Source organism: Erythranthe guttata, chromosome 6, assembly GCF_056151865.1.
Source record: "Erythranthe guttata isolate IM_541 chromosome 6, IM_541, whole genome shotgun sequence".
NCBI lineage: Eukaryota > Viridiplantae > Streptophyta > Magnoliopsida > Lamiales > Phrymaceae > Erythranthe > Erythranthe guttata.
This window is the reverse complement of record NC_142538.1, coordinates 66,971-76,723: the sequence shown is the minus strand read 5'-3', so window position 1 is coordinate 76,723 and position 9,753 is coordinate 66,971. Positions and strand designations below refer to the sequence as shown.

General features: G+C 36.5%; 2 protein-coding genes across 6 annotated transcripts; one reads left to right on the top strand and one right to left on the bottom strand.

Moving 5' to 3' along the window:
• Positions 1-220: 220 nt before the first annotated feature.
• On the top strand, positions 221-5,105 carry LOC105964109 (aminopeptidase (DUF3754)). 2 transcript variants are annotated; one of them, XM_012988614.2, is made up of 16 exons: positions 221-364; positions 533-662; positions 866-960; positions 1,070-1,183; positions 1,284-1,388; positions 1,472-1,543; positions 1,680-1,792; positions 1,933-2,067; positions 2,529-2,597; positions 3,010-3,097; positions 3,216-3,287; positions 3,367-3,467; positions 3,972-4,089; positions 4,336-4,395; positions 4,512-4,622; positions 4,707-5,105. In XM_012988614.2, the coding sequence occupies exons 2-16, from the start codon at positions 542-544 to the stop codon at positions 4,815-4,817; spliced, it is 1,485 nt and encodes a 494-aa protein (XP_012844068.1). In that variant the 5' UTR covers positions 221-364; positions 533-541; the 3' UTR covers positions 4,818-5,105. The 2 variants fall into 2 exon arrangements, with proteins under 2 accessions (XP_012844068.1, XP_012844069.1); XM_012988615.2 differs by having other exon boundaries at positions 262-364; positions 527-662.
• An 890-nt stretch (positions 5,106-5,995) lies between these two features.
• LOC105964110 (Protein kinase superfamily protein) lies at positions 5,996-9,674 on the bottom strand. 4 transcript variants are annotated; one of them, XM_088819132.1, is made up of 9 exons: positions 9,459-9,583; positions 9,111-9,310; positions 8,272-8,464; positions 7,974-8,182; positions 7,551-7,677; positions 7,197-7,268; positions 6,803-6,992; positions 6,578-6,713; positions 5,996-6,487 (listed from the first exon to the last, which is right to left on the bottom strand). In XM_088819132.1, the coding sequence occupies exons 3-9, from the start codon at positions 8,420-8,422 to the stop codon at positions 6,230-6,232; spliced, it is 1,143 nt and encodes a 380-aa protein (XP_088675258.1). In that variant the 5' UTR covers positions 8,423-8,464; positions 9,111-9,310; positions 9,459-9,583; the 3' UTR covers positions 5,996-6,229. The 4 variants fall into 4 exon arrangements, with proteins under 4 accessions (XP_088675258.1, XP_012844071.1, XP_012844070.1 ...); XM_012988617.2 differs by having other exon boundaries at positions 9,111-9,674; XM_012988616.2 differs by lacking the exon at positions 9,459-9,583 and having other exon boundaries at positions 8,272-8,497; positions 9,111-9,247.
• Positions 9,675-9,753: the final 79 nt, after the last annotated feature.

Sequence of the window (9,753 nt, the reverse complement as noted above, 5' to 3'; positions counted from 1 at the left end):
AACATTGCTATTTAAATGCATTGTATAGACTTGCAAACTAATATTGAATAGTTAATTCCCCTGCCCTTGGAATGCATAATTAGCACTCATAATTATTTATTTCTGGTTTCACCTTAAATAATATATCTCTGGACAGGACACACATTAATTAATTTACTAGTATAACGGAGGGGTAATTAATTAGTGATTAATAAAAACATAATTCGGCAACGTTAGAATCTATTTTATTTATTTATTTTTCAATATAATATTATTATTAATTACTTGGCATATTGGGCGTTCTCGATTCTGTGTCGGTTCTCAGTTCTCTGGATTACAACGAAACCCAAAGCACCAAGACAAGAAAGAAAACCCGCTCCAGCTGGTATGGCGTATACTGTAAATCTGTATGTATGTATGTGTGTGTGTGGGGGTTTCTCTGGGAAATCTGGATCGAACGTTGTATACCTCAATTAACAAACATGCTGTAATTCTTCTCTCCTTGTATAATTCAAACATTGATTTTTGATTTATTTGGGGCGAAAAGAAAAAGAAAGAAAGAATGGCGACAACGGAGACGACGGCGAAGCTGAGCAAAAACAAAGACGTGATCCGGTTGGAGAGAGAATCCGTTATTCCTATCCTCAAGCCGAAGCTCACCGTTCATTTGGCTAACCTCATTGGTACTCACTCTTCTCCCCCTATTCCTTTTCTTTTATTCAATTATTTATTCTCATCTATATTTGTCATCGTTTTCCTTCAGCCTTGGTTTTCAATTGATTTCATACATACAAACTACAATATATCTATATAGTTCACTCTTTTTAGCCTTCATTTCTTCCGTACATCACCTCATTGCAATTTCACCCACCTTTGCAACCTACAGAACATAGTTCTGATCGTGCTGAGTTTTTGAAACTCTGCAAGAGAGTCGAGTACACAATCCGAGCTTGGTACATGTTGCAGTTTGAGGACCTTATGGTAATTTCCTTCTCCTATTATTCATTATCTTCCTTCAAATCTATATTCCCTGCTCTACCCTTTTCAAATATCTTTAACCTTGTTGGCCCAATTATAAATGTGGTTTCAGCAACTCTACTCCCTCTTTGATCCTGTTCATGGCACTCAGAAGTTGCAGCAGCAGAACTTATCTGCTGATGAAATTGACATTCTCGAACAGAATTTCTTGAGATACTTGTTTCAGGTAGGCTTATTTCAACCCTGCTGATTGCACCAACCGACCCTACTCCCTCTTTTCTCTCCCTTTTTCTTTCCTTCGTTTCTTATTTTATCTCACTATGAAGGTTATGGAAAAAAGCAATTTTAAGATAGCCACCGAGGAAGAAATCGATGTTGCACATTCAGGGCAATATCTACTCAATCTTCCGATCACAGTTGATGACTCCAAGGTATACTGTTTGAACTGCCTTAGATCTGTATACAAGCATATCATGTCACGCATAGTGTGTCAAATAATGTTTTGCTGATGTAGCTTGATAAGAAGCTTTTGAAGACTTACTTTGAAGCCCATCCTCACGAGGACCTCCCGGATTTTTCAGATAAGGTATCTCTATCTCCATTTTCCACAAACTATTTTTATTTTTTAATACTTTATCCTCCTAAACCTTTTCCAAATGTAAGATTGTTATTCCAAATTGATATAGAGTGAATAATCCCAATTATGCTTGTTTTCCCTGTAGTACATAATCTTCCGACGTGGGATTGGCATTGACAAGACAACTGATTATTTTTTTATGGAGAAAGTGGATGCAATGATTGCACGTTTCTGGGCCTGGATTTTGCGAAAGACCAGGTCATTGATATTCTGTATCACTATAAACTTCCATTTTTGGCTCTTGTCTTCCTATCCTCGATTTTCTTCTTTCAAAGGTCATCTGGTTTGTCAGTTATATGACTTTGAATTCTAAGCAAGCAGTCTATTTCTACTTGCAGATTAGAGAAGGTTTTGTCGAGGAGATCAAATTCACGGAGTAAGAAGGATTCCAGAAAAGATAATGAAATTATCTCTGAAGCAGAAGATGATGCATTATATGTTGAACGCATACGTCTTGAAAATATGGATCTCAGGTTCTTCTAGACTTTTGTTGTAATATGAAGCTTTACTGAAGAATATGGAAATCCTTTTCTTATGCTAATGTTACCTAGTTAATGTTCATGTGATTCTGCAATGATGTTGGATCCATAGTTTTGGTCAGGTGGTTGATCTTTTCTTTCTTGAGTCTCTCCTAGTATAGGCACATAACTCACTATGATCCGCAGGATATGTAAGGATGATTTGTTAAGGATTTTTTGTAGTTTGAGAATCTGTTTAGATTGTGACGACAAAATTTCATCTTGAACAATTTAACTTGACAGATTGTTGAGTTGAACTGCAAATTCGTTTTCTGTTCACGCTTCTTCAATTTTTTCCTCACGAGCTTGGGTTAAACACGAGTGTGATGCTAAAACAGTCATGTCCAGTGTATTATGACTTAGGTGTTGATTAATGTTATCTTATTAATGTTTTAATTTGTTTTGTGTTGCTTCAGTTTCCGCAATCTGTCAAGTAAAATCACAATTCAAGAACCCACCTTTGACAGGATCATTGTTATATACAGGTATCCGTTTGATGCTTATTATAACATTTTTTGTCTGTTGTAGTCTCTCTCTTAATTTTGTTTTATTTGTTTTTTTTACTGTCCAACCAAGTGCTACAGCATTAAAATTTGTGACATGTTACTACGCTTTGTTTCAAAGCTCCTTTTCTGCTTATTGCTCAACTGGACTCTTCTATGCTCGTATCAATTCTTGTAGCCAAGGAATTTACTGAATTACTTGTATTGTAGCAAATATGTACCTAAATATATGGGCTTACATAATAAACAAATTAAGAAAAGTTAAACCCCACCCATTGTATATGAAAAGATCTCACTTGGGGTACTGTTTACCCCTGTTCCATTGTTAGTCACCAAAATATATTTGTTTTTCTTGTTCAAATTCGAAGTTCAACTGACGATGGATGTTGTGCAGGCGAGCAAGTTCTCGAGTTAAAGCAGAACGGGGCATATATGTGAAGCATTTCAAAAATATCCCTATGGCTGATTTGGAAATTGTCCTTGTGGGTTTTCTTCATCGTCTACCTTGATCATTTTCAATTTTTTTAGGTGATGGCATATTCTGCGAAGCTTGTTATTAGGTACTAAACACATTCTCAACATTCCATTTTCTTCTAATAGCCAGAGAAGAAAAATCCAAGTTTAACTCCAATGGACTGGGTCAAATTTCTTATATCTGCAGCAGTTGGACTGGTTAGTTAGCTTATTACATGTTTAGTTTCATTTTAGTGATAAAACAATTTATGAAATATATTATGGTGCATTCTTTCAGGTTGCGGTTGTAGGATCCGTTGAAATGCCTAAAGCTGACCTCTGGGTCATGTTTGCTATTCTTTCCACAGTGATTGGTTACTGTGCTAAGATTTACTTCACGTTAAGTGTTTCCCCCTTTGGACTTTTATGTGTTTGATTTTTTTTCAAAACGGAAGTTGCAATAAGCTGCAGCAATAGTTAATGGTCACTGTTTTTATTCTCCGAAAACATTTTTTTGTCCCCCCTGGAAAAGTTTGTGTTTGTTATCTCCTCCCTCCAAAAAAGACCCATTCTTCATCTACACAAAACAGAGGCCACTGCACATTAACATCATTTTATTATCCAATTGATACATGAACGTCTATGGATAAAGAACGTCTATCCAAAATAAAACAAACCCAAAGACTGTCTCGTCCTATTCACAAATTCCTTCCATCAAACATCTTTTCGGGAAAGTGAGATTATTGTCTCCTGGATGTGAATTGAATGATGATGTTTGTGAAATTTCGCGTGTTTCTTTGATTACATTTCTAATCATTTCGAGTGTTTACTTCAGTGGCTATTTGCTTTGAAAATGGATTTGACTTCTTTGTACTACTGCCACTGAAATTTTTTAGTTGCCAGGTTTCAACAGAATATGACTACATATCAGAACCTTATCACACAATCAATGTACGACAAGCAATTGGATAGTGGGAAGGGCACTCTTCTACACTTGTGCGATGATGTAATTCAACAAGAAGTAAGACCCTTGATAGACATGCATCAGTACAACCATTGAGACTTAAATGTAAATTGAATGTTTATTTCTGTGTGTTTTCCAATTAGTTTCATGGAACTTGCATGGCTTTAGGAATTCATTTTTCTCCCAATGAGCTTTCATTAGTCCAACCCTTGATATTAGAAACCCGGAAAATATTTAAAACATTATATATTGTTGTTTGATATGAAATGCAGTTGCTGATGAATTAATGCCACAAATGTGCAGGTAAAAGAGGTCATAATTTCATTTTTCATATTGATGGAACAAGGGAAAGCTACTTTGGAGGTATGAAGAGCTGGTAGCTAGATATTAACGTATTTTTCACAAGTAACTGATCCTGAGTTTTTCATCCTTACAGTTTGAGATATATAAATCTGACATTCTTATGATGTATATAATAGGATCTTGACCAGCAATGTGAAGAATTAATAAAGGATGAATTTGGTGAAGACTGCAATTTTGATGTTGATGACGCAGTTCACAAATTGGAGAAATTAGGCATAGTATCTCGGGTAAGATTCAGTTTGCATTTTGATTCATCCAAATTAAATTTTGACATGACGCTGAAACTGACTAGCTTGTAATTTTGATGTTAGGACACAATTGGAAGGTATTACTGTGTTGGCCTAAAGCGTGCTAATGAGATCATAGGCACAACTACTGAAGAACTTGTCCTGAAAGCTAAACAAGGTTCCCTTTCTGCTTAATATTCGAAGCAACATCTGTAGTAGCCCACAGATTTATCCGATTGATTGGTTATTGTGTATAATAAGAAAGGCATGGCTTTGTTGTTTGTTAACACTGGCGTGGCGTGCGTGACTGGGTTGGATAGCAATCATATCACTGCATTGTTGTTTGCCACCACATTGAATTACATTTTTTCTTGCATTTCTTTTTTTGTGAATTTCTAGTGATGGTGTTTCTTCATTCATTTACAAACTATCATATTCCCACACATCTTAATCTTACGGTGATATGTTTGTACCACGGTGAAACCCCTCTGTATGTATGCTTCTGCAAAATCACTTTTATGATCGAAGAATTATTTGTTCCTTGGTTTTCCTTTTCTGCTTGGAGATTGTTGGGCATCAACTCTAAGAAAACAAAAGAAAGAAAAATATAAATGGAAAGAGCTTAAAACATAAAAGCTCTTGAATGACAGAACTTCTACGATGAAGATGCTTAAGCTTTTTGTTTACGGCTTCATTTCCAATGTCATTTTTTTCTCGTCCCAACTCAAAGAACAATCACCTGAACCGTAAGTATAAGTCTGACCAGAATCACTCAATATTTAGTCAATTTTCTCACCCAAACCTCCAATCTCATTGGTTTGAATTCTCTCGTGTTTTCCTCGCTCGAAATTGGATCTCACTCACTCACTAAAGAATACATATCTGAAGAAACTAGGAAGAGATTCAAATGAGTTTGTTTTGCCCTCTTTCTCACAGAATGGTTTGCTATATTGATGGAAAATAAAAATTGTCTCAAAAGTAGAGAACATAAATTGTACAACCATCGTCATAGTGAAACACACATATCGCGGGGAAATGCCAAGAAACATTCAATACGGTAGTACGACCGGAAGAGAGAAAAAAAGAAAGGGAAATAGGGTATGGGAAAGAGGCATAGTCTAAATACTTCAAATGGATGGTGGGTATTAAAGTAGAGGGAACCAACGATCAAAATTCAGGATCTAAAAGTGTTCTCAAGTTATCCGAGCCTTTTGTGCTGCTAGGCTTTGAATGTTGGGCCTCAGAGGAGAAAGGGTTTAATGGGCTAGATTTTACTAATCCATCTGGGCCCAAAAATCCAACTTGGTTTTTTCGTTTCAAAAAAGTTTAAATGATCATGTTAAAGTGAAAATGAAAAGTAATAAAGAAAAATATTTGAATCATGGAGTATGTATAAGGAGCCACCATAATCCAGGTAGGTCCAACTCAAACTTCACTATATTTTTACAAGAACATTAAATAATAGAGAGATGGAAAAGAAAAGGAAAAAAAAAAAAAAAAAAAAATCCAACTGCTCTTTATACAATTATCCAACAGCTGGATGAACTCTTTACTTTGTTGGTATATTTTGCATAAACCAAAACATTGACATTTGACACTAGTAGTTATTATTTAGAAGCCCTAAAAAGCTGGCTTCCCAAGGTTACAACGGGGGTCCCTTCCCCCATGATGGTTGTTAAGCTCATTTCTTTCTCAAGAATCCGATCAAGTTCCGTTACAAGATAGCTCATCGGAGGGCGCCTCTCACTTGAAGGATTCAAGCAATGCACTATCAATTGAATCAACTCTTCCATCCCTTCTCTTGTAAAGCTATTACCCAATCTCCCATCAATCATACTGCTCCCACATTCCTGATTATTTTGCACCTGCCAAAATCAAAATACATCAATGATAAGCTGATAATAATTGTACTTTCTTCTGTGCAAATAAAATATATAGAACTTTGAACTCCGTACCCAATCAACCAGACTCTGATCGGCATTTGAAGAAGACATCAATTCTCGTGCTTCCTGCCCGCTCACTAACTCCAAAAGAAACACCCCAAAACTGTAAACATCACTTTTATCCGAAAATCTTTTGAATTCAGTCACCCTGCACAAACAGGTACATGAAAATTAAATCACTAACTATCAAGAACATTAAAATTGAAAGGAGTCAGCAAACAGCAGGTGTATTATTACTCTGGAGCAAGGAAAATCCGATCAGCTGTCAATTCAGAAGAAGATGGGCCTTCATAATCAAACTTCCCAAGAAAATTGCGTAACCCGGCGTCTGCTACTTTAGCAATGAAATTCTCATCTACAAGAACATTTGATGTTTTGAAATCCTTATGTATCAACCTAGGACTGAGGGAGTGCAGGTGTGCCAAACCTGCATATGCACACTTCAACTTATGGATGAGATTGAGACCATAAAAGCATTCTCTTAGCAGAAACCAATTCGAGATCTTGCAGAACCTTATAAAAGTGTTTGTTTGGCCATCTTTGCCTTTAATGTTTAATTCCCTTTTCAGCAAATGACCAAATAAATTAATACCAGGAAAGCCAAATGCTCACTGATTTTGCAGAAGATCACCTTTAGCTGCCCCAAGAGCTATTGAAAGCCTGTGCTTGAATTCCAGCTTTACTTGCGAAACCTGACCAGCACCTGGGATTGAGAATTCAGAAATGAGGATATTTTAAGATGTATTCATGATGAACGGGAATAATAAAGAGGCTAGGGGGGGTTCAAGGAGAAGAGAGAGAATAGGGCACGGACATATTGGAAGCTTTAGGGGGATAAGATTTTTCATGGTTCATCAGTCAAACACATGAACTTTGATGGAAAAAGTACCATGTTATAAGAAATTGAGGTGATATACCTAATTGAGCTTGTTAAACTTACACCCACACATACATACAGAGGAAAGAATGGAGAAAGGTTAATTACCATATAAGTGAACCGAAACACTTCCATTGGGTATGTATTCATAGACAATAATCTGTAGATCATTTTCCTGGCAATAACCTAAAAGCGTGACCAGATTTCGGTGTTGAATAGATGAAAGATATCGGACCTGATAAGAAATGAATCTCGAACTCAGTCTCAATCTATAATTAATCAAGACTGAAAACACCGAACTAATGAATTTGCTGTTGAATGTATGTCGAGTTTAGTAATTCATAGTAAAAATGAAAATGTAACAAAGAAATTCTGACATGCACGTTCATCATAATTTTAGTTTCAAATGGAAAAAAAGTAATATCAAAAAACAAGGGAAATTAAAGGGGATGAGAATAATGTCTCTCAACATGAAACAGCCACGTGTTAAATGTTAAGTGGCAGTACTGCCATACAAGCTAACGGAAATACCTCATCAACGAACTCCTGAGTAGGGGTACCGGGCCGCTTTTTAATGGCTACAAGTATCCCATCATGGAGCAATCCTTTGTACACCTCACCAAATTTTCCTTGCCCTATCAAACTTTGTTCACTAAAATTCCGTGTTGCCAATGACAACTCACCCATCTCATATCTCCTGGCATCTCGCAAAGTAAATTCAGTCCCAACACTTGTCCCCACTGCAACATTAAATATAATGTTGTCACTATCTGATGATATCTTGTGATTATGATTTGGTGGACATTAAATGTATGTAAACAACAATTACCTTGTATAGATGGATCAGAAGAACCTGTCTCAGATGTTCCCGAAACATTCCTACGATGAAAAATGAAATACCAAAGAAGTATTAACAGTATCCCCAGCAATGCCACCCCTCCTGCAGCACCTCCTAAAATTGGTGCAAGAGTCCTTGACATTTCGTGTGCTATTCACTTCAGCTACGTACCTGGGATGTACTTCTGCTCAAAAGAGCAAACTATCATACATGGACCCTGAAATTAGGTTTTGCATAAAAGTAGAATAAAAAATGAATTTCAGTAGGGAGATGATGCCGAGCATTGATGGGAAATGAAAATTTACAGTTGCAGGCTTGTGGCATATGGCGACAAAGCAAAGCTTTTTCACGAATAATACTAATGAAACACATTGCCGTAATGTTACTAAAAAAAAAAAAACTTGCTTAATTATGGAAAGTTTTCTCATGCAGATTACGACTACTAAATTGCTGAATACGAGGCGTCGATTGCAGAATTTGGAAACAAATGGTATATGGAAGGGTTGAAATAATAGAAAAATCAATGCGCAGGATATAAATGACCGAATAAAGATGAAATGAAGACAGTAGACAAGCAGCATTGGTTGGACTTGGAAAAGTAAAAATTGAAATTTGAATGAGAACAAGGCACATTTGAAGTAGTCAAGCAACCAGCAAATGAGCAAAACAATCAGTCTCAGAAAGTAGAGTAATGAATTAGTTTTAAGTTGAATGAGAAATGATCCTAAGTCATCATAGGGTGCTGCAAGGTTAGTCATGTCAAGTTAAAGTTAACAAAAGAAATTGAAAAAACAGTAAAAAAGAAATGGAGAATGTGGGAAAAGCCGAACCTGAAAGTGTTTTAGAACCCCAAGTCCATGTGAATATCGGAAAATAAACAATTGTCAGAAATGAGCACACAGCATTCGAATTCCTAGGCCAATTGAGCAAGGGGTGGATCTATGGATTGATCGGGGAATGAAAAATTAGAATTTCATCATCAACGGAGAGTCGGAGTAAGACAGAAGAGAGAATGCAGAGAGAAAGGGACCTGGCACCGACAAGAAGCTACAGCAGAAATTAATTTCAGGAATTTACAAAATACACAAAAAGAAAAGAAAAGAAAAGGAAAAGCGATAGAGCCGTTATTCCGGGTGAAGAAATAGATGACAAGGGATAAAGGAGGAAAAGAGAACAACCTCCTCCTCCTCGCCTCCGGTGACTATGACTATGAGAGAGAAGAATAATGAGAGAGAGAGGGGGTGGGGGCTGGGTTTATAATTTGTAAATGATGTATAGCTGTTTTTTCTTTCTTGTATGGGTTGTAAAGTAGTAGAATGGGGTTGTCTGATACTGCAACTTGGAACCACTCTTTTATTTTTTCTCCCTTCTCTCTCTCTCTCTCTCTCTCTCTCTCTCTCTCTCTCTCTCTCTCATCTCTTCTCTTGTGTTTCTTCTTCTGCCTACTTACTGTGAGTACGATTACCATTTTTT

Bases quoted from the DNA above. Each gene is read 5' to 3' on its own strand.
- LOC105964109 (XM_012988614.2), top strand. From the start codon at position 542: ATGGCGACAACGGAGACGACGGCGAAGCTGAGCAAAAACAAAGACGTG. The intron at 1,544-1,679 runs GTATCTCTATCT...TTTTCCCTGTAG, and splicing joins TCCCGGATTTTTCAGATAAG to TACATAATCTTCCGACGTGG. The intron at 4,090-4,335 runs GTAAGACCCTTG...ACAAATGTGCAG, and splicing joins ATGATGTAATTCAACAAGAA to GTAAAAGAGGTCATAATTTC.
- LOC105964110 (XM_012988617.2), bottom strand. From the start codon at position 8,422: ATGTCAAGGACTCTTGCACCAATTTTAGGAGGTGCTGCAGGAGGGGTG. The intron at 6,714-6,802 runs GTAATAATACAC...CTGTTTGTGCAG, and splicing joins CGGATTTTCCTTGCTCCAGA to GGTGACTGAATTCAAAAGAT. The intron at 6,488-6,577 runs GTACGGAGTTCA...TGATTTTGGCAG, and splicing joins ATCAGAGTCTGGTTGATTGG to GTGCAAAATAATCAGGAATG.